Here is a 27,612-nt window from a genome sequence, read left to right as displayed (position 1 = left end):
TAGGAAGGACAAGAGACCTCTTCCAGAAAATTAGAAACATCGAAGGTAAATTCCAGGCAAAAATGGGTATGATCAAAAACAAAGATGGCAAGGACCTAACAGAAACAGAAGAGATCAAGAAAAGGTGGCAAGAATACACGGAAGATCTGTATAGGAAGGATAACAATATTGGGAATAGGTCAGACGGTGTGGTCAGTGAGAGCCAGACATCCTGAAGAGTGAGGTTGAATGGGCCTTAAGAAGCATTGCTAATAACAAGGCAGCAGGAGATGACGGTATCCCAGCTGAACTGTTTAAAATATTGCAAGATGATGCTGTCAAGGTGATGCATGCCATATGCCAGCAAATTTGGAAAACACAAGAATGGCCATCAAACTGGAAAAAATCAACTTATATCCCCATACCAAAAAAGGGAAACACTAAAGAATGTTCAAACTATCAGACAGTGGCACTTATTTCACATGCCAGCAAGGTAATGCTCAAGATCCTGCAAGGTAGACTCCAGCAATTCATGGAGCGAGAATTGCCAGATGTACAAGCTGGGTTTAGAAAAGGCAGAGGAACTAGAGACCAAATTGCCAATATCCGCTGGATAATGGAGAAAGCCAGGGAGTTCCAGAAAAACATCTATTTCTGTTTTATTGACTATTCTAAAGCCTTTGACTGTGTGGATCATAACAAACTGTGGCAAGTTCTTGGTGGTATGGGGATACCAAGTAATCTTGTCCGCCTCCTGAGGAATCTGTATAACGAACAAGTAGCAACGGTAAGAACAGACCACGGAACAATGGACTGGTTTAAGATTGGGAAAGGAGTATGGCAGGGTTGTATACTCTCATCTTACCTATTCAACTTGTATGCAGAACACATCATGCGATGTGCTGGGCTTGACAAATCCAAGGCTGGAGTTAAAATTGCAGGAAGAAACATTAACAATCTCAGATATGCAGATGACACCACTTTGATGGCTGAAAGCGAGGAGGAGCTGAGGAGCCTTATGACGAAGGTGAAAGAAGAAAGTGCAAAAGCTGGGTTGCAGTTAAACCTCAAAAAAAACAAGATTATGGCAACCAGCTGGATTGATAACTGGCAAATAGAGGGAGAAAACGTGGAGGCAGTGACAGACTTTGTATTTCTGGGCGCAAAGATTACTGCAGTCGCTGACTGCAGCCAGGAAATCAGAAGGCGTTTACTTCTTGGGAGGAGAGCAATGACAAATCTTGATAAAATAGTTAAGAGCAGAGACACCACACTGACAACAAAGGTCCGCATAGTTAAAGCAATGGTATTCCCCGTAGTAACCTATGGCTGCGAGAGCTGGACCATAAGGAAAGCTGAGCGAAGGAAGATAGATGCTTTTGAACTGTGGTGTTGGAGGAAAATTCTGAGAGTGCTTTGGACTGCAAGAAGATCAAACCAGTCCATACTCCAGGAATAAAGCCAGACTGCTCACTTGAGGGAATGGTATTAAAGGCAAAACTGAAGTACTTTGGCCACATAATGAGGAGACAGGATACCCTGGAGAAGAGGCTGATGCTAGGGAAAGTGGAAGGCAAAAGGAAGACGGACCGACCAAGGGCAAGATGGATGGATGATATTCTGGAGGTGACAGACTTGACCTTGGGGGAGCTAGGGGTGGCAATAGCCGACAGAAAGCTCTGGCGTGGGCTGGTCCATGAAGTGTGTGTGTGTGTGTGTGAACCTAAATAATACATCAAAAGCAGTGGCTCCCATATTTTCTATTAAACTAAATATAGTGATCAAATCTGGGTTTGGAGGTGTGTCAACTGGTTCTGGATGGGGTTACACTCCCCCTGAAAGACTGTGTTCGCAGCTTGGGGATACTTCTGTATCCGTCGCTCCAAATGACAGCCCAGATAGATGTGACAGCCAGGAGTGCCTACTATCAGCTTCAGCTGATATGCCAGCTGCACCCCTCCCTAGAGTTAGAAGACCTAAAGACGGTAATGCACGCACTGGTAACTTCAAGGCTCGACTTCTGCAATGCGCTCTACATAGGGCTACCTTTGTGCCTAGTCTGGAAACTTCAACTAGTTCAAAATATGGCAGCCGGGCTGGTCACCGGTATATCTAGGGGTGACCACATTACACCAGTTTTAAAATCTCTTCACTGGCTGCCAATTAGTTTCCGAGCAAAGTATAAAGTGCTGGTATAAAGTATAAAACCTTTAAAGCCTTACTTGGTTTGGGTCTAGGCTACCTGCGGGATCGCCTTCTCCCATACAATCCGCCCAGCACACTCAGGTGCTCTGGGAAAAATCTACTTCAGCTAGCAAAAAACTAGATTAACAACTGTTACCCAGAGGACCTTCTCTTCTGCTGCTCCCAGTTTGTGGAATGGCCTGCTGGGAGACTGATCTCTATCCAGTGGAATTTTAAGATGTTTTAAAAATGTTTTTAGGATGTTTTTAACAATGTATATTATGTTTTAATTGAGTATTATGTATTTTATTGTTTATTGTTGTTCCCTGCCTCCATCAAAATGGAGAGGTGCGCAAGAAATAAAATTATTATTATTATTATTATTATTATTATTATTATTATTATTGTACAAAACATTATCTCAACATTATCATTATTAGACATAGTCTTACAGAACTAAAGTTGCAAACATAAAATCTTAGGGGAATAACAATCTTACATATCGATTTCTCCCCTGCCTCGGTTCTTTCAGGCTGTGCTCCATTGCAGATACCTTGTGTTGAGCAACTTGCTTAACCAGCTGTTATACTTTACTGAATACCAAAGGCTGAATTCAGTTTTGGAGAAGCTCTTGGGAAGCACATTCCACCAGTGGGCAGGACTAAAGGCAAAAGGGGTGGAAACAGGATACCAAAAACAGCTTAAAGCTCTTACTGCCAATAACCTGTAAGAGAGGCATCCCTACCTTCTAGAATGGGGGGAAATGGTGCCAAAGCTGGAAAACCACCATACAATCAGTAGGAATAGATTCACCCATCTCTATCCAAGTTGTGAAAAGTTGCATTACTAGGGAGGAAATAAAATTGCACCACTGTACAAATGACAACTTTAAGCATTCGCATGTATGCCTGGGTAACTGTCGTATGTTTGTTTGCATGGTGTACAGCATGGTTTTCGATGCTGCAGTATATGACACAAATTAGAAAGTAGGCATTCAAGGTACTACATGGTTCACTTCTATCTTTGCGAGGTCCTTTCTATCTTCTGTCTTATATCCATTAAGTACCCAATTTTGGAATGACCACACTAGGATGCTTGCTCTTGGACTTCCACAGAAGCATCCTCCTCTAATGGTGAATGCTCCTCTAGGATGGCCTCACTAACACCCTGCTATATGGACACCTGATGGAGATGATTCTCCGGCCTCCTCCTCCTCTGCTCGCCTTGCACATTAATCTTCTGCACGGAACGTGAGAAAGTGGATTCTCAAATTGTTGTCTCTGGACCTCTAACATAATACACAGGGGCCAAATTGACCCATTGCTATGCAGGAGCAGTTGGTCAATTGTCTGTAGTGTGAGCAGCTGCCCAGATAATCATGCGCCCCAGTGGCTCTTGCACAAGCCTTCCCCCCTTCCTTCCATCTGCCATAACAAGATGGAAAAAACACACTTTCGCTTCCAGTACAGATGTGTCAAACAGAAGGAGAGTGAAAACTGCACCCCAACTGCTGTTGCCCAAACAGAAAATTAGTGTGTACTCACCAGGGAGTCTTCTTCCTTTGAACTGTGGTCTGCCAACCACCTCCCAGCTGGCCTGAACACAGAGGTAGAACTTAGGCTTTCTTTCAAGTAGCCATCTAATCACTTCTGCAGTACAGCCTGCTTTGAAGAAGTCAGCCTTAAGCCACTTCCACTTGGAGAGATCTGAGGAACGCTCCTGATGTAACCCTGTCTCCCAGGGTTAGCTTGTATTGTTTCATCCTGTTCCCAGTCACCGCTGGGATTGGCCCCACCTCCCTCTGCAGTGCTTCAAAAGGCCTCTTTCTGCTGCTGCTTTTTCCACCATTGCCAGTGGAGAGAGCTACTGTTTGTCACCTTCTAGGCCAGATGGTGTTTCATCCTCTAACATTTGGGATTGATGAGTGGTCCCAATTTCTCTGAAGCTCTTTAAAAGACCATACAGTACTGCTAGTCTTAACTAGCAAGGTCAGACGGTGTTTGACTTTGGCTTTGTTGATAATGGAATTATTAATTGTTTTGAGGCTAGTGTTTCATTATGCACTTGTTATGAAATTGTTCTGACTTTTCTTTAAATTATATAGGAATGTGTCACTTTTTATGTTTTGTTGTGAATGTCTTTGAACATACTGTACGGGAAAATGGTATGCAAATAAAGGCCTTGGTTGGTTGATGGATTGATTGATTATTTTCCAATGTCCAAAGCTCTTTGGAAGTTATTACTTTGGAGCACTGGAGGCTGTTGGCTCCGATTTTGAAGAGCTGTGAATCCATTCTGGATTTTAGTCAGAACCAGAGATAACTCTAAAGGAGCTCTCCACAGTGCTGAACCCTATCTCCAAAATGGGATAATTTATCCAAAACAGCAGATAATTTAGAGTTCTGACTGGTTCTGACTAAAACCCAGAATGGATTTGCAGCCCCACCAAAAACAGAGCCATCAGTGTCCACTGCATGGAGTAAGCTGGCTATTGCAAATGGCACCCAACAAGGCAATGATCACTCCACTCTCTGAGATCTGCCCTCTTGGAGACCACTTATGAATGGTGATTAGAGGCTCCTTGTTTATGGCTGTGTGCAAGAAGAATTCCACATCCATCAGGGCCATGTCAGTTATGCAGAATATCTTTCTTTTTCAAGGCTTTTACTGTGGAAATGGCAAATGGAACTCGTGTTTTAGGAAATGTAGTTATAATTGAACAAGTGTACTAAGATATGACTGAATAACTTAGAGCCAGACTGCAAAGCTTTCTGGTAAAATGCATGTACCTGCTTCTTTATTTTTAAATCATGTGACATTCTTAGGTGATGATTACATGTTACATGGGTTTGGGGTACTACAGATGAATAGCACAATACAATGCTATTCAATGGTATATCCATTTCATGCTATATATAATTGTATATACATTTTCACTGTGCCATATACAAGGGCATATACACACAATAGTATATACAATGGTATATACAAACAATGGTATATACATTTTCACTGTGTCATGTCAATGTCACCTAAAAGCAGACTTATGACTCCTTCTGTCCTACCAACATGCAGGCTCTCCAATATTCTCATGGGTGGCCATGTGCACCTGACAGGAGACTGCTTACGGCTGTACCACTAGTAACACTACTGTATTACAAGATCCTGGTAGTTTTCTCTCCTTTCTTTATTGCTTAGTTGACAGCCTTGTTGCTGACATTTCAGCCCTTGTTCAGCAATGTTCTGAAATAAGCTATTCTTGTGTTCAGCTGTTCTGAGGAAATGGCAAATAGAACTCACAGTTCTTGTAATGACTCTTCACACCTTACTTGCTCCTCTTGGTCTCAATGCGCTTGCCTCCATAAGTCCCATATAAAGTTATGCTCTCGAGAGGCATGTCCAAGAGCGATGAGCCAGTACTTCTGGACACCTGTACCTGGGGGTAGTTTGAGGCAAATGTAGCATAGAACATATGTGTTAATTTCAAGCTGAACTTAGCAGGAAAGAATGACTCACAGGTTTAGCATTATATATTCACTACTCACCAGGAATGCATAGAAGCCATGCATGTTCATCCTGTGGTCAAGTTCTTTGCCACAGATGAATGTTCACCTAATGGCAAAGTGACACATGATTAGAGAATATCATGGTAGTGAGAACGCAGTCTTGGGAAGGTTTGATACTTACCATTTGGCTTCTTTCCAGTTTCTTCACCAGCCTCAGAGTTTTCACAATCCACCTCATCAGCATCCTCTCTAAGTAATAGTAAATGTCATAGTTTAGATGTATCTATTTTGGAATAGTAAAATGGGTTTTTAAAGCTTATGTGCATGCTTAAACAAACACATTAGATCCTCAGCAAACAGGTTTGTTCAACAAAAGGGAGTCTGAGGACTCCCTCCATGTCAACCAGCTATGCCACAGAGAGGTTTCATTGCATTAACCTCATCTCTTGCAGTGCCTATGAGCAACAAACACAAACCTTCAAACATTCCCCTAGGTGTTGTTCCATTTTTAACATTAGTTGGCAATGAATTGGTGGACACCTGTCCTGTTACGTTGTGTCTAGAGGCTCACAGAGGAAGTGGGCACAGTCTGCCCAAGTCTCTTTTGGGGAGGCTAAGTCAGGTAGGATCAGGTCAAGCAACATTTAGCACAGTCTAGTCAAGGCAGATTAAGGCAGACAAACCAGTGGTTAGGACAATGGAGAGCTCCCAGACGGCCATACTTGCTGGAGAGCTCCCTATTGCAACTGGAGAGGGATGTTGTCTCAGCAGAGGACTGAAGCCAATGAAAGCCTTATGTAGGCTGAGAAGGTCTGTACTTTAGGTGGCCTTACCGTGTGTGTGTGTGTTTAAGAGACTTTGCCTAATTTTGGATACTGTAAGGTCAGAGAGATGTGGGGATTTGTCTTCTGAGTCCAAGGTCAATGGTAGGGCCACATCCTCTGGCAGGTAGGGCATAGGAGAAGGTACCAAAGGTTCTACACTAGGTGGAGCAGCTAGATGAAGCAGCCTGTACTTCATCCAACTCTACATCTCCCATAAGATATTGTGGGGCCATGGGATTGGGGGCCATGGCATCACTAAGTACAGGCACCTATTGTGCTATCCATTTCCAAAAATCCTTCCATGCTGTTACAGCTTGTTGAGAACCATTATGTAACATTGATTGTTGTGCGAATACCACTGCTAGATAGATGAGAACACATACCTCCTCTTTGCTCCACTTAGCTTGGTGCTGCTTTTGTTGCTGGGGATTTCGTTGTGGTTCTGGATTGTGTAGTTCCTGAAGAAGAAGGAACTCTCTTTCTTCATCACCAATATCTGGTGCTAACATTTCAGAATCCTCCTTGCTGGATCCCAATGGCTGCTACTCATTATCAGTCCCAGGACTATCCATGATGGGGGACAGGAGAGACAAAAGCATTCAGCTGTGATCTTGTTTTCCTTGCTTATTTGATTGACTATTACATTTCACAAAGACAGGGGCCTTCAGGTAGACTGACGATAGGCCTGGCTAGGGTAGTACTAAATACTGGACTGTGTAACATGACTGGCCAGCCATTATTCTGCCTTTTGTTATGCATGCACAACACATAGGGCTTACATGGTACCATTACATTGTTGTGTATACCCTATATTTATAAAACTCTCCTTGTGCTGATATCAACTTTCTGCCAAAGAGGTGTGGTATTTTAAATAAATCCATCTCTTTTTTAATCTTATGTTTCTTTAATGCTACAGAGCTTGCTGACTTAAGGAAGGCAGGAGCTGCACAGTAATATTAGAAAAAAAGACACAGTGTAAATTCTCTTTGTGGCTGCCATCTGTTGCTGCAACTGCCATTTATTTAAATGGCATTGCAACAGGGTGGCGGGCTTGCTCCATTAACTTTTGTGATTTAACCTTCCCTATGCTGTTTTGGTCTAGTAGACAAAATTAAATTGTAAGGTATGGAGAGCTAGGAAAAACTGGGCTGATGCAGCCATTATATGATATATCCTTGCCTAGAAAATACATAAATTAATGAGTGTTATTAGCTGCAACTTTCCTTCACACAAATAAGAAATGCTAAGAACAGTATTCAAGAGTATTACATTAAGAAACAATTCATAAATACAATCCATTAGCTGAAGGTTCAACTGCCTAAACTGTCCACATGTGATCATCTATCCTGTAACATCTTGAATGGTAATGTTAATATCTGAATAATTTAGATGCATTACATTGAATGTCCACATTTTGATAAATGTTGATAAGCAGGCAACTTTCTGAAAATCTGGAAAGCTCAGAGATGCACTAGCAAATATCGAGACTCACCTAAATGTGAGCATGAACATTCATCATTTGTGTACATTAAAAATAGGGAAATGTGTATCTATTTGCAGGCATTCACTACCACCCAGATCTCTGATGGGGGTAGAAGTTAGGATGGGGTGTATGGAGTTGCTCTCCCGCTGGCAGAGAGTTCTGCCATGGGGGATAGGGGATCCTCATGCAACCCAATTCCATCTGTGGAAAGTTCCGTGAGTGGAAAGCTACTGCTGGTGGGAGCTGGCAGAAGGCTCTGAAATGCAGCATTTCAGGAACAGGGCAGGGGTGAGGTGCAGGCATCTTTGGAATCACTGGATCCTCCAAATCTCCTCCAGTCTCCTGAGGGGCTACAGGATCATTCTCTTCAGCAATGCCAGTCTGGAGCCAGTACAGCAAATCCCCCTCAGTGATTTCAATGGGGAAGAGGGATTAAAAATCTACCAGGCTGAAATGCCTGGGAAAGCCCACACACATCCTGCTGGACCAGTGTGAGCCAGCTCCACTCCCACACCCACAACCCACTAAATATTGCTCTATAAACACATTTACCATTGTCAGCATTTACATGTGACTGAAAATATTCACCACATTTGGGATGTTCATTCCAATACTGCTTAATATAACAGAGTTAGGAGCTCTGTTTATTTTTGTTTGAAATTTAAGAATGGGAAGGACCTTTGCAAGCAGAAGGTCCCAGGTTCAATCCAGCATCTCCAACTACAGCTGGAAAAACTCTTGCATGAAACCCTGGTCAGTGAAGTCAATACAGGACTAGATGGACAATGGTCTGAATCAATATGTCCTTAAATTCACTCCTCGGAATCCTAAACAAAGTATCACAGAATAGTAGAGTCGGAAGGGGCGTATAAGGCCATTGAGTCCTTATAGGTTCCTTCCAACTCTACTAGCCTTTGAGATACTAACCTTCATAGGTGTGTGCAAGGGGTGTGCTGGGTGTGCCCAGGCACACCCTAATGTCTCAAACAATAAGTGCTAAATTGAGGGAGCCATTGAGTAGGGATCCAGAGGGGGATCCGGACACAGCGGGAATGGCCCTTCAGCTCCCTTCCAACTGCTTCACTGCTGCTGTCTCGACAGTGCACCATTGCTCTGTCAGCAGGAGCAAAAAGGAATCACTCTACTGGGAGCCTCTCTGCTGGGAGCCATGCTTCAAAGAGGCCAGGAGGAGGGGCCCCGAAGGCTAATATCGCCCGGAAGGCTAATATCGCCACAAAGCCCCACCAATGCTGGGGCTTGCGGAGCGTCTCCTAATTCCACCCCCACTCACCTGCATGCTGAACATGGAGTAGGGTATCAGTGTGTACAATGTTTAATAAATAAATGAATAAAAATAATGTCTATTATGACAGAGTAATCAATAAATGTTGGTCTTTTAATAATAATAATAATAATAATAATAATAATAATAATAAATTCCCTGGGTGCACGCCCTAATGAAATGTGCTGCGCATGCCTGTGCTAATCTTTAAGATGCTAGCTTGTTCCATTTGCTTGAACTCCTGTTTCTCAAACGCTGTGGTGTTCCATCTTGTCTGCCACCTACTCTTATGTGCACTCAACAGCAGGTGAAGGTTTTTGTTTTTTGTTTTCCCAGCGCTTTTAAAATCCGATTTTAGTGCTCCGTTGTTGCTGCTGTCTGTTTTAATGGTACTTCTGCTGTTTATAATCTTGTTATTGACCTTGAACAGGTGCTATATTTTGTGATTGTTTTGCTGACAAGTGAGGTATTTGATGATGATGATGATGATGATGATGATGATGATGATGATGACGACGTCCTGGAATGTGAACTCTTCTAGCAAGGCTAGGAAGAGTGGGCTTTCTAAAAGCTTTTAGTCATACAGCAAACTAGTGAAAGAATGCAAACTAATGAGCAGAAAGGGGAGCCATTATTTCATTCCAGGTACTATAACTTAGGGTGACCAACTGTCAGGATTTCCCCGGATTTGTCCTGGTTTTTGTTCTTTCCATGGTGTCAGGGGGGATTTTCTATAATTTTCAATAATGTCCTGGAACGACACACCTTCCCCTTTAAGGCTGCCATTAGCATGGCAGGAGGGAATGACATGCTTTCTTGAGGCACATTATTCCCCCACCCTGAGCTCCAATTGAGGTCTTAAAGGGGAAAGTGGGTCATTCGTGGACCCAATTGGAGTGGATGGTGGTGGTGCAGAATGAAATCCTTTCCCCTCCTCCACTCCAATCGGGTTCTTTAAGGTGGCGGGGGAATAACGTACTTTCTGCAGGACTCAGAAAGCTGCTTTCCCCACACACACTAGGTGTCCTCTTTTTTGGTTTCCCAAATATGGTCACCCTACTATAACTAGACTAACTACTTAAGCATTAGAAAAGAGGGCACAGATTTGCATAACAGTTGCATGTGTTACTTGATAATATGTACAGATGGAAATTTATAAATACAATATATTTCACAATGGAGATCTAGACCTGTATGCCAACTCAGTCTGCTGCCCAAGTGCTAACAGTTGATGGGCAATTTCAAGTCCCCTGCTGCTCTTGCACATGTGGCTGCTGCCCCACACGGCAGGACGCATGCAGCCCCTATCGCTGGCAGCTTCAGTGTAAGACTTCCAGGGACAAGTGCTGAAATTAGCGGAAACACTTGTTTCTAGAAGGGGCAGTTTGCCCCTTCCAAAAACGAACGTCCTCTCTCATTTCGGTGCTTGCCCCCGGAAGTGCTACATCACGGCTACCAGTGGTCAGGGTCGCAAATGCACTGCCACCAGCAGGCCTGGACTGCTTGCACAAGGGCAGCATTGGATCCAACCCTTGGACTGCACAGCCCTTGGAAACAGAGGACTATCCTTTGTGAAGCATGACAAGGCCTCCCTTGCTATGTCTAAGCTGCCATCCTGTTCACACTTACCTGTGAGGATGCCCTATTTAACACAGCGAGGAGATAGGGTTGCACTGTAAGGCGTGTTATGAGCAGCTTTCAAGAGATATGAAAAGATGTGTAGAGGCAAATATGCAGCTTCTTGGCGCTCTCTGCTTGGCTGCATGCCAGAGATTTGCCTTTCCTCTCGAGTGAGGGAAAAGCAAGGCCATGTTTTTTAGCATGAAAATCTGGCTTTTCAGACATTGTAAATTAAGGTAAATGTGCCCTAGTGAGTATGCACTGTGCCATCTGGCAGGATGGTTTAAAGGGTTTGGGTGATTTTTCTTTTTATGACTGCTTTGCTTTTATGATTGCTTTTTTTGGTATGCTGTGATTATACTTCTTGCTTCTTTTAATAGATAGATAAGCTATAAATATATTTTGCCTTAGGACACTTAACCGTTGGGACAGCTTCATTTGCTTGTCCATACTTTAAATGCTACAATGCTGCTACATGCTACAGATGCTGGAAGTTGGGTGCACCCTGCAAAGGGTGTTTAAATGAGCCCTATATTACCATAATCACCAGGTCTGCTGAAGCTTTCCCTGGGTCCCCCTAAATTTCTTTTCCTGGCTTGGTATTCTCAGCAATGTCAGACAGTTGCATGTGGCCGCCATTTTTTTTATTTCCCACAATACCAATGAACTAGCATCTCTTTGAGGCATTGTGAGTCATTAATTTATTCCAATAAGGTGCTGGTAGAGAGGTACCCCAAATGCATGTTACGTTACAGAATTTACACAGAAGCAGACCTACAACACAGTCCTCCCATGACATTGTCATTTACTGTCACCTGCATAATGTCCAGATCTCTATTGATTTTGCCATTGGGCTGCCTTTATCTCCCCAAAACCAAGGAATGTTTTGGGATATAAAACATCCCCAGGAGTTTTTCCAAAGAACTGGTCTAGGGAAATAGGTTTAAGTACTCTGGGTTGGCGCAAACCACAGGATTTCATTGGGGAACATTTACCTCACAAAAGAAGGGTTTGTTAAGGAGCTAGAAAAATACCGCAGAAGACAAAAACATTAGTTCTTAGTAATAATAAACCTTTATGTTGCTTGGTGTACCCCACCTCGATCAAGAGGGAGAGGTGGGTAACAAATAAATTATTATTATTGTTAATTATTATTATTTGTAATATTTTCAGTTTAAAACATACTTCTTCTGGCCCTACAGGCATATAGTTGTTTGTTGGGCATTTTACCACCCCAGGATACATCGGGAAATGGGTTTGAGTAGTAAAGTGCCCCCACAAACACATTTGTGTATATATTTATGAGTTCTGCATGAAGGTTAAAATGGTGGCTAGAGCCAACCGCTCAGTTTTGCTCAGAGAATGGCTGCCACAGCCAGGTACAATCAGAGCCCATTGACAGATGAGAATCCCCTCAAATCTGGAGCGTCCACTCAAAATTGAACGCAGTCCTGAGCAAGAGAAACAGATGGTGACTGTGTGCTCATTTTGGCTGTTTGTGTCACTGCCATCCTCTTACAAGCAAAAATACATTAAAAGTTATCAGGGTTATTGTTGCTCAATGCAAAACCAGGACCAAGAGACAATGACTTGCTGAGTTTAATTATTTGCTGCACAAACATATGTCGTTAGAAATTTTGTTGCATATCTTGCCTATTCTGTGAGCAGCACATTCCCTCCTCCTGCACTGTGGTGTGCCATTATCACTTCTGCCACCACCCAACTACTGCCTCCTTGGGGAGAAAGAAAAAAGAATAATACGATGTTGTCGAAATTGCATTTGAAGAGTAGCATTCTGCTTCCCTGAAACTGCTGGGTATTCCTGCTTTTTATAAAACAAAAAACAAACCATGGTGATCATGGGCTGGCCCTCCCATGAAGCAAGATGAAGCGTCTGCCTCAGGCAGCACTTTGCAAAGAGTGGTGGATTCCCCCACCACCACCACAGCTGATGCCCTGCCTTTGCATTTGTGTTGGCAGTGCTTGGGGTTGCGGTGCTACTTCTGACATTCCTCCAGACCAGTGCTTTGCACTTTCACTGCTGCTTTTTCACCACCTACCTGGCATTTGCACTCTTACCATCACCTTCGAGTTCTGCCCCTCGCCTGCACTCCTTGCCCCTGCCCCCACCCCTTCTCTGGACTCCATCACTCTGCCAGTCATCCCACCTGCTCACTGCTGTGCCCTGCAGCCCCTAACTGCTCAAGAGGAAGCTAATAGAGCAGCCACCCTGCTCAACATTTGTGGACTGCTTTGTTTTGTTTACAAGCACTCTGAGAACTGCTGCCTTGAAGCTCATTCTCATGCAGAGAAAGTGGTTCAGCTGCTGCTCATGTCGTGCCCAGACCAGTCAGCAGGTCACTTTTTCGTCTTGGATTGAAAGTGTGGTGCACTTCCACCCAAGAACAAAAGCTGCCACCTTTGCTAGCTCTCATGGGAGAGGGAGGCAGAGGAGGAGTGAGCAGCAGCTGTTCTTGCACAGGAGGAGGAGGAGGAGGAGGAGGAGGAGGAGGAAGAAGAAAAAGTACTGGGACCAACACTTTTCAAATTATTCATAAATGGTCTCGAATTAGGAGTGAGCAGTGACGTAATCATGTTTGCCAATGGCACCAAATTATTTAGGGTGGTGAAAACAAACTCGGTGAATGGGAATCCAAATGGCAATTGAAGTTCAGTGTAAGCAAGTGTAAAGTGATGCATGTCAGGGCAAAAAAACCCAACTTCAAGTATAACCTGATGCTAGAGGTGACCAACTAAGAAAGAGGTCATGGGGGTTGTGGTTGACAGCTTGATGAAAATGCCATCCCACTGTGTGGCTGCTGTAAAAAAAAGGCAAACTCCATGTTAGGCATAATTAAGAAGGGAATTGAGAATAAAACTGCCAATATCATACTGCCTTTATACAACTCTGTGGTGTGACCACACTTAGAATACTGTGTACAGTTCTGGCCACCATACCTAAAAACAGATATTCTAGAGCTGGAAAGGGTGCAGAAAAGGGCAACTAAAATGATTAAGAGGCAGGAGCATCTCCCCTATGAGGGAAAGTTACCACAGCTGGGATTGGAAAAAAGGAGGGTAAGGGGAAACATGACAGAAGTGTACAAAATTGAGCATGGCATGGAGAATGTGGATAAAGATATATTTTTCTCCCTCTCTCAAAATACTAGTACCTGAGGTCATCCCATGGACCTGATTGGTAGGAGATTCAGGACAGATAAAAGGCAGTACTTCTTCACACAGTGCATAGTTAAATTATGGAATTTGCTACTACAAGATGTAGTGATGGCCACCAATTTGGATGGCTTTCAAAGGAGGTTGGATAAGTTCTTGGAGGAGAAGGCTATCAATGACTACTAGTCCTGATGGCTATGTGTTACCTCTAGTATCAGAGGCAGTAAGCCTATATACACCAGTTGCTGGGGAACATGGGTGGGAAGGTGCTGTTGCACTTATGTCCTGCTTGTGGGTTCTTGATCGACAGCTGGTTGGCCACTGAGTGAACAACTGGTCTGATCCAACAGTGCTCTTCTTATGTTCTCCTACAGGAACAAGTCAAGACATTTAGCAGCAGCAATGAGGTCAAAAAGTGTGTAGGCTGGAGATGAGGGCCAGTGAGGACATCGATGCTGAAAGACCCTATGAAAGACATGCTGACCCTGCCTTTCATGATGGGTTTCTTGGGCCAATACAGGTTTGTTTTCTACTGCTGTTCTCCCCCTGTGTGGACAGAAGCAGCCTGATCATTCGCAGTAACATGCATGTATGCTTGCCTTCCTCTCTCAGCAATGCAGGGGTAGAGTGGCAGAGAAGAGACAGAGGGTGGTGAAGATAGAAGGGGGGTTGAGACTGGTGGGGAAGTTTGCTCAAGAGAGTTGATGGAGAAAGTTACTGGGGTACTGCACAGGCAAAGGCAGAAATTGGCTAGTTACTTTATTTATTTACATTTATATTATTCTCCACATCTATTGTTCACATATTCCAGAGCACTGAACAATAAAATATACACTATAAGATAAAAGACTAAAACTCCATGTTAAAAATTATTAAAATAAGGGGAGGGGAAGAAAGAAACAGAATATATACCTGGCTGAACAGCCAAGGAAGGCTTCCTGAAATAAAGATGTTTTCATGAGGTGCCTGAAACAACACCGTTTTGGTGCCTGCCTGACCTTCAGAGGAAGGGAGCTCCATAGAAAGGGGGCCACCACACCGAAGACTCTCCCCTGGGTGGACTCCAATCAGGCCATAGGCCCATGTGGAAAATATTTAATTTATTATAGTTGGGTTTTTATTGCCATGGCGATGTATTTTCTGCCTCAGGTATGAAAATAACTTGACTGGCCTTGGGTGCTAGGCACACCTTTCGTTTGCAGGAGGGGTGTGGGCGCCATTTGCTGCTCTGCCTCAGGCAGCAAAATGTGTTGGGCTGGCCCTGAATATCCCATGCTGCTTGTGCACTAGTGGAAATCACTGCTAGTGCAATGGGAAGCTAGCAGTTCCTCAAGCATCAGGAAAAAGCAGAAACACTCATTTTCAGGATAGGACAGATCAGTGGCATGTGCAAAAGGGAATTCCAATGACCTGTCCCAATCCAGAAACTAGAATTTCTGCTTGTTTCCAGGGTTGCTGTCAGAAGCGCAAGTCCCATTGCACTAGTGGTGAGCCTTACTAGCCCAATGGAACTAGCAGAGGTGCAGCAGCAATGTAAAATCCTGTCTCAGGTGCCCTACTTTACAGAGAACAGTTCTCTGTTGGAAGGGCTGTCAGAGGACATTCCTCTATTTGAAGGTGTTTTCTGTTTGACAACCCAAGTCTGGTTTAAAGATAAATAACTGTAAGAAAGAGCAGGAGCCTTGAAGCTGCTCATTCACAGTTAGCACTGGCACTCATCCTGTCACGGCCTTCCCCACTCTGATGAGAGATGTATTACATTCCTCTTTAAATGATGATAATTATTTCTACATTTGCACCCATACATATAAACACGATGCAGCTCTGCACCCTCTTTTGCAGTCATTTTGGGTGGCATATTTCCGTTTTCTTTTTTCTTTTTCTTTCTCAGCCATGTGTAAGCGGCCATTCTATAAACAAACAGCTATTTTTGTATCCAGCATGAAGGAAGGCTATACAGTTTAGCAAGCCTTATGCAATGTAGGGATCCCCCCACGTTTTGTTTTTCGTGTTTCAGCACATGTTCATGGATGGAAGTGGAACAGAAACACCTGAATTCTCTTGCAAGCCTATGAGAATGAAGGGCCCAGCTGTTTGTCTCATCATCAAACTGCTTCAGCCTATCCCCTGTGAAAGATCTTATGCCACTAAAGGCATTTAAATATCAGGCTGTAAGGGAGCTTTTTTGCCTTAGGAAACTTCCCCAATTGCATTTAAAAACAGCGTCAGAACTGAACAGCTGAGGTTCTCCCAGTGGGAAACAAATGATGGCAACAGAGATGAAGGATGATTATTCTGAAGATTAGAACCTGGCTGTAAGGGATGAAGGGTAGGTTGATGGAGTCACAGGAATAAGGGGTAGATCCTTAACTTTCCCTAAAAGCAAGAGATCAGAACACAATGTATACTGGCTTGGTTTGTTTAAAAGTTTTCAATTCAGCAATTTCACTGTCCTCTTTTCTCTGTTGTCTACGAACAGGAGGAGGAGGGAAGGTTGAAGATCTGACGTGGCCGCTTTGCTGGTTAAAAGACAAATTTAAGAACAGAGGAAAATATTACGTAATGCATCTGACAGAATCCGAGGATTGAACTATTAAAGGGGCGCTCTTCAAAATTCTGAGGATGTCTTCCTTAGACAAGAGCAAAAGGTAGGAGATGCCTCTCCTCCTCTATTGATAGGCTGCCATCAGTATCCTGATGATACCAATCTCTGTTTTTCATTTTCATCTAACCCAGGAACAGTGGGGTAAGTTCCTCAAGTTGTTGCTCGACTCTCCTGTGGGCGAGATGAGAATAGTAGATGGGAAATGACAAGACACAGATATTGATACTGAGGGGTCCTGAGGGTTATGCAGTCATGAAAACAGAGTGGGCAACCCGTGGCAGCCCTCAGCTTTAATGTATGCACCCCCAACAGACACACACCAGCATCTCTGTTCCTTTCCATACCTTCCTATACCAGCCACTGCCACAAGGGTCAGCAAGCAGATGCACACATGCGCTTGGAGCCCCAACCATACAGTATGGCAGCTGGAGCATCACACCATCCTTTGTAAAGTTGTTCTAGCTGCTACACTCTGTGGTTGGACCTCCAAACTCACATGTGTGCTTGCCTGCCTGCCTGCCTGCCTCTTGGTTTCTGTCTTGTTCATCTTATGGTAGTGGCTGGATTGCTGCAGGCTGTAGGCATCTGATGAAGTGTTACTCCTTCATGGGAAAGGAGATGCAAAAGTAGCATGGAGGGCAGTGTATGCAGGTGTGAGAGAAAGGGAAGAAAAGAACAAGAGTAGAACTGATCAATGTGTGTGAATGAATGTCAGTGTGTGTGAGTGGAGATAGATGGTGTGTTTGTATAACTGTGCGTGAGAGAAAGATTGCAGGGTAGTGATGGTCCTAATTTAAAACTACCAGTCTTTTCTCTCTCTCCATTTTTCTCTTGAGATTCTTAATAGAGAATGAGAGGTGGGGTGGCAGCAGTGATCTAGAGAGAATGACAGAGTGGAGTGGCTCTGGTGCCACCCACTGCTGCCATGCTTTCCCGGAGAGATTGCCTCTGAGAGAATGCAGCCCTCAATGGGGGGAAAACACTTACACATGCACACTCTTTCATTACACCTTTCTTTGAACTTGGTGTTCTTTGAACTCATGTAGATCTCTGGTCCTGAACTCTGTACAGTTCTTCCAAATACACATTAGGAGCAGGCATGATTCCTTTCCCACCTTCATACATGTTCAGTAAACTACATTGTCATATCTACATGGGCCCTCTTCTGATTTAGGATAAGGATAGTGTGGCGATACCCACCTTTCTGTCCCTTAGGTATGGCTGAGTTTGTATGTCTAGCGAGAGCGGAATGTTTGACTGAGTGGGTGTGGCTAGTGATGCGGTGAGAGAGGGGGAGGGAGGAGTATAAATAGTTTGGCTGAGGGGATTTTGAGTTGGTTTAGTTTTGGTTTTAGTCTGGGTTTTTAGTCTGGCTTGTGCTTCATGAGAGAGTTTGGTGTGTGAGGAGTGAGAAGAGATAGGATTTTAAGGGACTTGGGATTGTTGTTTTAAATATAAAAATAAGCAGGTTTGATCTAAATTGAAATATCAAAGGTCTGTTAAATTTCAATAAACTTTACTTTGTGTTCTGTTACCACAAACCACGTGTCAGCTTGGATTTATTACCTGCTATATTACACAGTGTAAAAGCATCTAACAATACACCTGCAGTTCAGTACCTCAACAATAGAACCTATTTTCCAAAACCCTTTACCTTGTTCCCTCACACATAGGGGAGAGGTTGTGTTGTTTTTACCCTTTCCTCAGGCTTTTCAAGAGGTGGTGCTTGGCTTGAGAAGGGTATGCTAGGCAAGGCCTTCTGTGTGAGGTTGGTGTTGTCACAGATAGCCCATACTAGATGTCCACATACTTTACTTGCCATAAAATAAGAGGTTTGCAGGTTGGAAATGGTCCCTGGGATGCTATCTAGGGGTCGAAGGATTGCTTCCTAAGCAGCTTGGGCCATCTATTAGGAACATAGGAACACAGGAAGCTGCCTTATACTGAGTCAGACCATTGGTCCATCTAGCACAGTATTGTCAACACTGACTGTCAGCAGCTCCACAGGATTTCAGGCACGAGTTTTACCTGCCCTACCTGGAGATACCAGAGATCAAACCTGGAACCTTCTGCATGCAAAGCAGGAGTTCTATCTTTCAGCTGCGGCTCCTCCCTGTTTTTAAGGGATTCCCATCTGCCATAAACAACTTCCCATTCAGATCAGCAGGATTGCCCTGCATGTAAACCTGGCATTGTTAGAAGGAATAATCTGATGGGCATGAGGTGGGACATCCTTATTGTAGAATTTCGTAGCCAAAGGTGCTTGTCAGTCTCCTTCTTTGCTCAGTCTCCACTAGCACATTAAATACTCTTCCCTCCACCACCACCAAAAAAAGCTTTCTCCAAAAACTAAGGAATGCATTTTAATTATCTCTATTGGCTGTTGGATACATACTCATTTCTATTAATAAGGAATATTTTTACATATTTGTTTTCAAAAAGAGTACAGTCCCCCTCCTCCTCCTCCCTTCCAATCCCCTTTCCTTTTGTGTCATGTCTTTTAGATTGTAAGCCTGTGGGCAGGGACTGTCAAGAAATACTTTTGTAAGCCGCCGTGAGAGCCTTTTTTGGCTGAATGGCGGCATAAAAATCCTTAAATAAAAAATAAAAATAAATAAGCCTGCCCACCTCAATAATATTACATATTTAAATTACACTGCAACCCAACATTACTTTTTTCAGGTCACATTCCATGGCTTCACTTTTCATTTCAGTTATGTGATTTTTAGCTGTTTGCAAAAAGATGTGACCTTTATGGTTAGTTCTTTCAATTACCTAACTCTACATTTTTAGACACTGACACATTCCTAGTTTGGAATACAATGAAAATGAAAATAGAGCAACAAAACATCAGGCATCTCTCAACTCTATGAAGGGCAAGGAACCTAGAGACTCTGTATCAAAGTGATTACAGTGCTACATTCTCAGATGAACAGTTCGCTAAACAACTCTTCATATTTGGAAATGATTGGTTGGTTTGTTGATAAGACTGAATTACTGAACAGATGGCCAACTTTCTAGCATTGCATAATAATAATAATATCAACAACAGCTCCTCAGGCTGTATAAAACAACAATACAGACACTTAGTTTTACGGAACACGCTGAATGTAGATTTGGAAAGAAACACTGCACCCCTAATATTCTTTTGGCTAACTGAACCTGCAGCCTCCCATGAACAGGTCACTCTGTACTAGCACAGGAATCTACAGAATAGATCTCAGTATTGTTTTTCTCTTACAAAAAGAAAGAAAGAAAAGAAAAGCTTTTGTGTAAAATACATTCCAACACTCAATTAAACCTGAAGTTTCTCAAGTCCACATGATTGCTCTGTTAATTTGATTATGGGGGTAAAATTGAGCCTCACTGAAACCAGCTGCATGGCAATGCTCTTGTCTGATTGCTTCATTACCAATCCACGCTTTTCCTTGGCTCTCACATCACATGCATCACATGCTAATCAGTAAAAGGTCTGGCAAAGCAATGACTTTACTATCGCATTTACTTCAATAGGGACTGACTAGACCTGCAGGCCCTTGCAGTAATCATTTTACTTATCCTTTTATAATGCAATACAATATTTTAATTACAGTGGGTTGGAAATTGCTTTGAATTAATTTATTTGCAGAAGTGACCTGACAATTTTCTCTAAGTATAGCGGATAGTTCATATTTTGCCAAATTGGTGCTTTTAAGATACAGGGACTTGTGTGTGTTGAGGCTTTTATTTCAATGTGTCTGTACCATGAATGCAGGCTATCAAGGTTTCTGAGGGACATGGAGCCAACCTGATGATGCCATGAAGATGGCCCCTAAGAATCAAAAGTTTGGTTGGTAACGCTAGTGATGCTCTTCAAGTTTCTAGTCTTAAAGTTGCAAAGATGTATTTGATTGTGAACAATGCCTGATGAAATCTCAGAAGATGCTAACCAGGGCCAGGTCTAAACCAAGCAGGATATAACACTTTGAAAGCAGTTTGAAAATGGTATACAGAATGTGTCCTGGGCTCCAACAGTTGTCAGTGCACTTCAATACTGGCCTTAGCTAGACCTACCTTATAGTCCGCGACAGAGGAAGGAAGCTCTCGCGTTGTGATTAATGCAAGATCCCTCCTCCGTTTACATGTGAGTCGTGATGAACTTCGGAGGAGAGGCATCGTGCCTGCCATTTTTTATTTTTAAAGAAACAGGAGCACACAAACGGTCATGCGCAAAGGTAGTTGCAATGGGTGCAATTATTTTTTTAAAAAAAAATAATTTAATTTCCTCAATCCCCCCACCCTACCCAATGGGCGCAGCATTCCTGAGGAATCGCACGGAGCCAGGTCAAGCCATGGCAACAGGCCACAAGTTCCATGGTCTCAGGCTCAGCCCAGGACCGCAGAAAAAACGGGCCCAAAGGGAAGGTCGGGATCTTGGGGCAAGGGAGGGATCATCCCTCCCTGATCCCAGGATCCCCTGTGCATCATGTGGATGCACAGGGATGTTCCCAGGGATTGCTCTGGGATATCGCCCCACCTAGCTAAGGCCAGAGTCACCCGATTAATTTGATTCAATGCTGATCATTTGTATTAAGGATATCCCGTGTTTAATTATTGTGTTATGTTTGATGTGATTAGATGCTACATCTTTTTGTTATAAATGTAAAATTCAATAAAAACATATTTAAAACACACACACATGATGATGATGATATACATATTGTATCTGAATATATTGTCCAACTTCGATTCTTTGCCTACTTCAGTCCCACCTCAACACTACCTGAGCTATTGACATGCCAGTGACTCTACATTTAGTTACATATCACACACACACACACACTATTATTATTATTAACAACAACAACAACAACCCCTCATTTCCCTGTAGGTCAATTAGCCAGCGTACTTCCTGTTTCTCAGTCTGTACATGGAGTGGATTGGAGAGAGATCAACTCCATCAGTTTCACAGCCAGAGGCAGCTGTAGTCTGAAGTCACAGCTCAAGAGAGCCGTTTGTCACTTCACTGCCTTGCTTGCCCTGAAGTCCAATCCATTCTCAGTACAAGCTTCTGAGACAAGACGCAGGGATGTTGTAGCACAGAAGCATGTGGGTTTCTGGGCATGAAGCAACTGTTGAATCCACACTGAAGCAGCTCAACATTCAAGAGGCAGCTGGACAACCATCTGTCAGGTATGCTTTAGGGTGGATTCCTGCACTGAGTGGGGGGTTGGACTCGATGGCCTTATAGGCCCCTACAAGCTAAACTATTCTATAATTCTATTATTCTAACACATCAGTGTCTTGACATAGTTATTTTCTCTTTCATTCTCATATGTGGATATTTATTTATTTATTTAAAACATTTATATCCCGCCCTATATCAATAAGATCTCAGGGTAGCATACAGTATAAAACAGTAAATATACACAGCTAAAAACAAATTAAACCATAAACCAAGTTAAAACAATATATAATTAAAAGCAGTAAAACTATTAAAACAGTTAAAACAATGTGCCAGCTTAGAGAATTCAACCATTAAAGGTTTTGTTAACAAGCCATGTTTTGTTAAAAAGCAATGGATAGCGTCATTGTGCATTTTAGTTACAAGGTGGCAGTGAGTTACAAGTTTCCTGTGACATTCTGTTCTCTTGCAGAGAGGTGAAAGATTGTGCAAGCGGGTCACAGGGCCATGCAAGCTCATCCTGTCCCTACCACTGATGTGCCTGCTAGCCTGTTTCCACATGTTTCCTAGGGTGTGTTGGAGGGGTTCTACACATGCAAAACTCCACATGAAGAGGTGCTATGGCCTAACCAAAGGCCCGCACTCACATGGAGCTCCACACATATACATTAATACACATATATAGCTCATTCCAGTGTATTCCAAATATGCTGATGGTGAGAGAAATGGCAACAGGTTGCATTTTGGCAGCAGGGGACTGTGTCTAGGGGGCTGTCTTTACACTCTGGAAACTCTGGGGTGGCTCTGATTCCACAATGGGGCTGTTCAGACAACACACTAAGCCATGGTAAGACTGCTAACCTTTTTGCAGCAAATTATTAGTGCACGTGTTTAAATGGTGGTTATGTAGCCACCATAGTTAGGATTCGTTCACATGACACGCTAAGCCATCATGTTTAGCTCAAAATGCTTAACCACTGTGGCTTAGCGTGTCATCTGAACAGGGTAGCTGTGTCGGTTATATGATGCAGCTGTCAATTCAGAGCCATGCCGGGGCACAGAGCCAAAGACCCACAGCAGAAAAGTTGGGGATTTACCCTGACTTTTCCTGCCTAAGCGAGGCCAGTGTGGCTCTTCCCCATCTGTCCTCACTTGGACCCTGTGCTGGGAGGCATTCCAGGTGAAGGCAACCTCTCATTGGTCACCAGAATCCAGGGGAGGGATTAGGCCCAGCAAGCCTATTGGCCACTGGAAAGCCCACACTGCCTCCCTCCGTGTAAATAACTTGTCACCACCCTGCATCAGTGATACCGTATGTCGTGATCAGGCCTGTTCCCCTTGGTATGGGGGAAGAAGTTTCAGGCTATCAATTTGATTCTGAAGCTGAAGAAATAGGACTAGAAACATCCCAGCAGACACAGGAAGTGGGGAAGGTGATTCTCCCAGGCTCTTCACCTGCCAGGGATGAATCTTCACCAGATCTTATCAGTGTAAACATTAACAACTCACCATCTGTGGGAACTCAGGAATCCTCAGAGGGGAACTTCAGAGGTGGCTGATCCCAGAGTCCGTCGTAGGGTCAAATGGGAGGAGCTAAAAGTAGGCGAGAGGCGATCAGCTCAGCTAGCGTCTCGCCAAAGACTTCTTCAAAGGAATCCTCTTTGAAGTGAAAGGGACTCAGGGGAAAGACCTTCCCTTTTGTTGAAAGGACAATTGTCTTGCTTAGTTTAGCCAAGTGGCAGCCTAGAGCAAAATTCTTAGTGGTTAAACTTTCTTGAAGTGAAAAGTAATGTTTATTTAGTGAATAAAGCTTTGTGGGTTTATTGACTGACCTCTATATTGTCTCGCACTTCAGTGGGAGGGCTTGGAAACACAACACCATGAGGTTTAGCAGTGGCACGGCACCAACTCAGCACCGTGAAGACAGCCCCGAGGTATAGTGACATAGGAGGACAGGTCTGGCCTGCATGGCCCAATGACCTTTTCACATATTGTTTCAAAGCATGGATCTTCGTCAGGTGAACCCCCACCCTAATGAAATCCTTGTCTAGTTTCATACCACTTGTGTTTTTTAAGCCTTTTATGATACCTCCTTGGCCTTTCAGATTGTGTTCAGACCACTGTGGAGATGGGTGGAAGGGGGTAGAATGGTGAATTCTTGTTTGTTCTTAAAACCTGCATATTCCACTTTTCAAAGTGGCTTACACCAAGCAGAATAAAGCAACAGTCATCTAAAATACTGAAACAGAGAGCTTCAGCTATTGGGTGGTATAGAAATGTGAATGAATGAATAAACAAACAAAACAAAAATATATGCATACAATTTAAAAGTGCACAGCAGTCAACCTACAAAAAATCTATCTAAAGAAAAGTCAAAAAGCCAGACAAAAACGGAAGGCAAATGGCAAATACAGTAGAAGTGATTTTTTTTTCAGCACAAGAGCCTCCACTTCGCCTCATCCAGGGCATCACTTCTGTTCTTGAATCATCAAGAAAACAGAGTCATTCCCTGCCATTTGCACATCCTCTAGTCCTGCCATCTCCTGGTCACACTCTAGTGTGCCCAAATGACAGGGCAAATTTACACATACAGCTACATGGGTAAGGAAAATACCTATTGTACTCCCATCTAGAGATGCTGACTTGTAGGCCCTTTCTACACCTAAGGATTATCCCAGGAAAATGGAGGGGTCATCCTTGCCTGTTCCCGGAACAGGCAAGGCATTTGGATGCACAGTGGCATTTAGATGCACAGGGATGATCCCGGGACAATCCCAGGGGAAAAGGCAGGTATAGAAATGTCCGTACTCTGTATCCTCAGAACAATGAGGGTAATGTTAGAGCAATTTGCAGTTTAAACATTTGGTGTTACAGCTATTCTAAAAACAATACTAAGCTTCTAATATTAGTTCAAGAGAACTTTTACCAAGTGTCCAATCTGCTGCATTTGCCAAATAATCAAGGAAGAGAAATCAGGCAGTGGATGGATGCCAGAAGGGAACTTTGCCTTCCTATTGCTTTGTACTTCCCCACATTTGCTTCAACATTTAAAACAAAGCCAACAACAACAACAACAACAACAACAACAACGGTTCAGGATATATGTTGTTGGCTGTCAGTAGTTTAATCTGCATCTCTTTAAACAGGCATTTACAGCGTTTTGTTGTAAATAGCAAATCCATCGTACGCTGTAACTTCAAGGGCAAAGAATGTTATGTACAAAGAAGTTCTGATAAAGTGTGGGGAACAAAAGAAAGGCTTGTATGAATCAGCCCCAAACACACTGATATAAAATACATTGATATACTGTATTCTACCGACAGATAAGGCTGTAAGGAGACCAAGACAGAAATCCTACATGTAAATTAGGCTGCTTAGCATGCATCACAATCCTATGCCTATTTACTTAGAAGTAAGTCCCAATGAATTCAAAGTATTATTCCCAAATAAGTCTGGAATTGCAGCCCATTCCAGATAATGAATTTGGATTAACCAGTAATAGTTAGTTAATTATTCAAATATTGAAATCTGCATATGGTGACATCTAAAGACAATGAAAAGTAGACATTCCTATTTTACAATATTTAACAAGTTGTGGCTGCCATCCCAAATATACTTACTGGTGAGAGAGTCCCATTGTACTCAGAGCCAGCAATGTCTGAGTAAGCATGCTTAGGATTGCATTGGGTGAAGTTCAGCATCATTTTTGTCCAATGGAAGTCACAATACTAGTATCTTAATATATTAAAAGTGTTGGTTAAGTATCAGCTGGTAAGTAGGAACTATTAATGTTCAGTAGTTCCAGCACGGAATTTATTTGTTCTAGTTCTAAATCTTAGCTCTGGAGTACAAACATTCTGAATCACTAACATGCCACAAATGCCCTGATAGAATTGCATTTCGATTTGTAGCAAGGATACTTACAATGGAAATGGTATCGTGCTTGTAGGTTCATCATTTGGTGATGTAATTAGAAATCAGCATGCTTTTTTCCTTCCTTGGATATAGTATTTCCTTCCCATTCCTCCAAAGAGAGATTCACTTTGAGCCATTTCCTCCAAATGGCATGGTTCATTCTTAAGTGCATGCAAAATTTGTGTGCTTGTATTTCCTGTCCTAAACAATCAAGCGATCACACACAAGTCAATAAGTCATTAGTGGTATTAAATCTATCACATTTGCATGATGATTTACATCTTCAAGGCACTTTACAAATGATGGCTGATTTAACTGCAAAATATTCTTCGTCTGAGGTGCCTCTTGACAAGTGTCCCTTATGAGAATGAAAAACTGCACAAGAAATCATCCAGAGAAGATGAAAAGACAAGAGCTTGAATGTGTAGATCAGAATAAATACTTATTTATTTCATCTTCTTGCCTGACCATTATTCACGAATAAGGCGTGCCTGTGCTGAATGCAATGCCATTGCTACTGCAACAGTATCCAAAGAATTTTTAGAGACTCAGCAGGGTTTGAAGTGCATAATATTTTCCATTCTTTAAAGGACAAAGAGATCTACGTGCCCCAAGTTTATTTTTAAGGTCTTGTGGTCACTAAATGAAATCATTGTGTGCATGTGTGTGTGTGTGTATATATATATATATATAAAGAACCTCTCCTGTATTCTGTTATTTCAGACAAATAAAGGCTTAAGAACATAAGATGTGCCATGCTGGATCAGACCAAGGGTCCATCTAGTCCAGCACTCTGTTCACACAGTGGCCAGCAAGTCATCGGCCAGGGAGCAACAAGCAGGGCATGGTGCAACAGCACCCTCCTGCCCATGTTCCCCAGCAACTGGTTCACACAGGCTTACTTCCTCGAATACTGGAGATAGCACACAACCATCAGGGCTAGTAGCCATTGATAGCATTCACCTCCAGGAATTTATCCAACCCCCTTTTAAAGCCATCCAAATTGGTAGCCATCACTACATCTTGTGGTAGTGAGTTACATAATTTAACTATGCGCGGTGTGAAGAAGTCCTTCCTTTTATTTGTCCTGGATCTCCCACCAATCAGCTTCATGGGATGACCCCGGGTTCTAGTATTTTGAGAGAGGGAGAAAAAGGTCTCCCTATCCACATTCTCCATACCATGCATAATTTTGTGCACCTCTATCATGTCTCCCCTTAGCCTCCTTTTTTCCAAGCTAACAATTGCAGTTATGTACCCTTCCCTCATAGGGGAGATGCTCCAGCCCCTTGCTGTGTGTAGTGGCCATTCTTGCTGGGGACTATGGAGCAGTATTCCAACGCATCGGACAGACACAAGGCTGGGAAAGGCTGAATTACATATATTTGTTTTTGTCTTTTCCTCTTTCAAAGTAATAGCTTCCCTGTTTATTTTTCAATCTAATTTTTTCTATCTAAATTTTGTTTGTATTTTTCTATCTAAACATTTTTGCCCCATTGTTCTAAAACAAGCACACTGAAGGCGGATTGCAATATCAATTAAAGCTAACTTCAATAATACCCATAAAAACACAAATGTAATAACAGCAGTAGTAGTATTATAAAACATCCCCATTCGCATTATATGCCAAAACATTATATGCTCCAAATTTTTATTTATTTTTTTATTTTATTAAAAAGGTTCCTAGTTTACAATGGTCTTAAGAGGCCACTTAAAAACAGATTCATTAAACAAAAAACCTATAGTTTACAAAATAATGTTAAGGCTCTAGAGTTTTCAACCAAGCACAAAAAAGCAGGGAAATTGGGAGTTAAGGCTCACAGGCCTATTACGCCACATCCTCCCTAAGGAGGCAGAAAGTGCCAGTGAAATTCTC

General features: G+C 42.8%; 1 protein-coding gene across 1 annotated transcript in view; it reads right to left on the bottom strand.

Annotated features, from left to right (window-relative positions):
* Positions 1 to 25,801, bottom strand: part of KCNK2 (potassium two pore domain channel subfamily K member 2) — a 151,399-nt gene extending 125,598 nt beyond the window's left edge. Inside the window, exon 1 of the mRNA XM_063125578.1 lies at positions 25,746 to 25,801. Coding sequence (XP_062981648.1) covers positions 25,746 to 25,779 — 34 coding nt within the window. The 5' untranslated portion in view covers positions 25,780 to 25,801. The remainder of the gene's footprint in view (positions 1 to 25,745) is intronic.
* Positions 25,802 to 27,612: the final 1,811 nt, after the last annotated feature.

Source organism: Elgaria multicarinata, chromosome 4, assembly GCF_023053635.1.
Source record: "Elgaria multicarinata webbii isolate HBS135686 ecotype San Diego chromosome 4, rElgMul1.1.pri, whole genome shotgun sequence".
Taxonomy (NCBI): Eukaryota; Metazoa; Chordata; class Lepidosauria; order Squamata; family Anguidae; genus Elgaria; species Elgaria multicarinata.
This window is presented reverse-complemented; position numbering and strand designations above follow the sequence as displayed.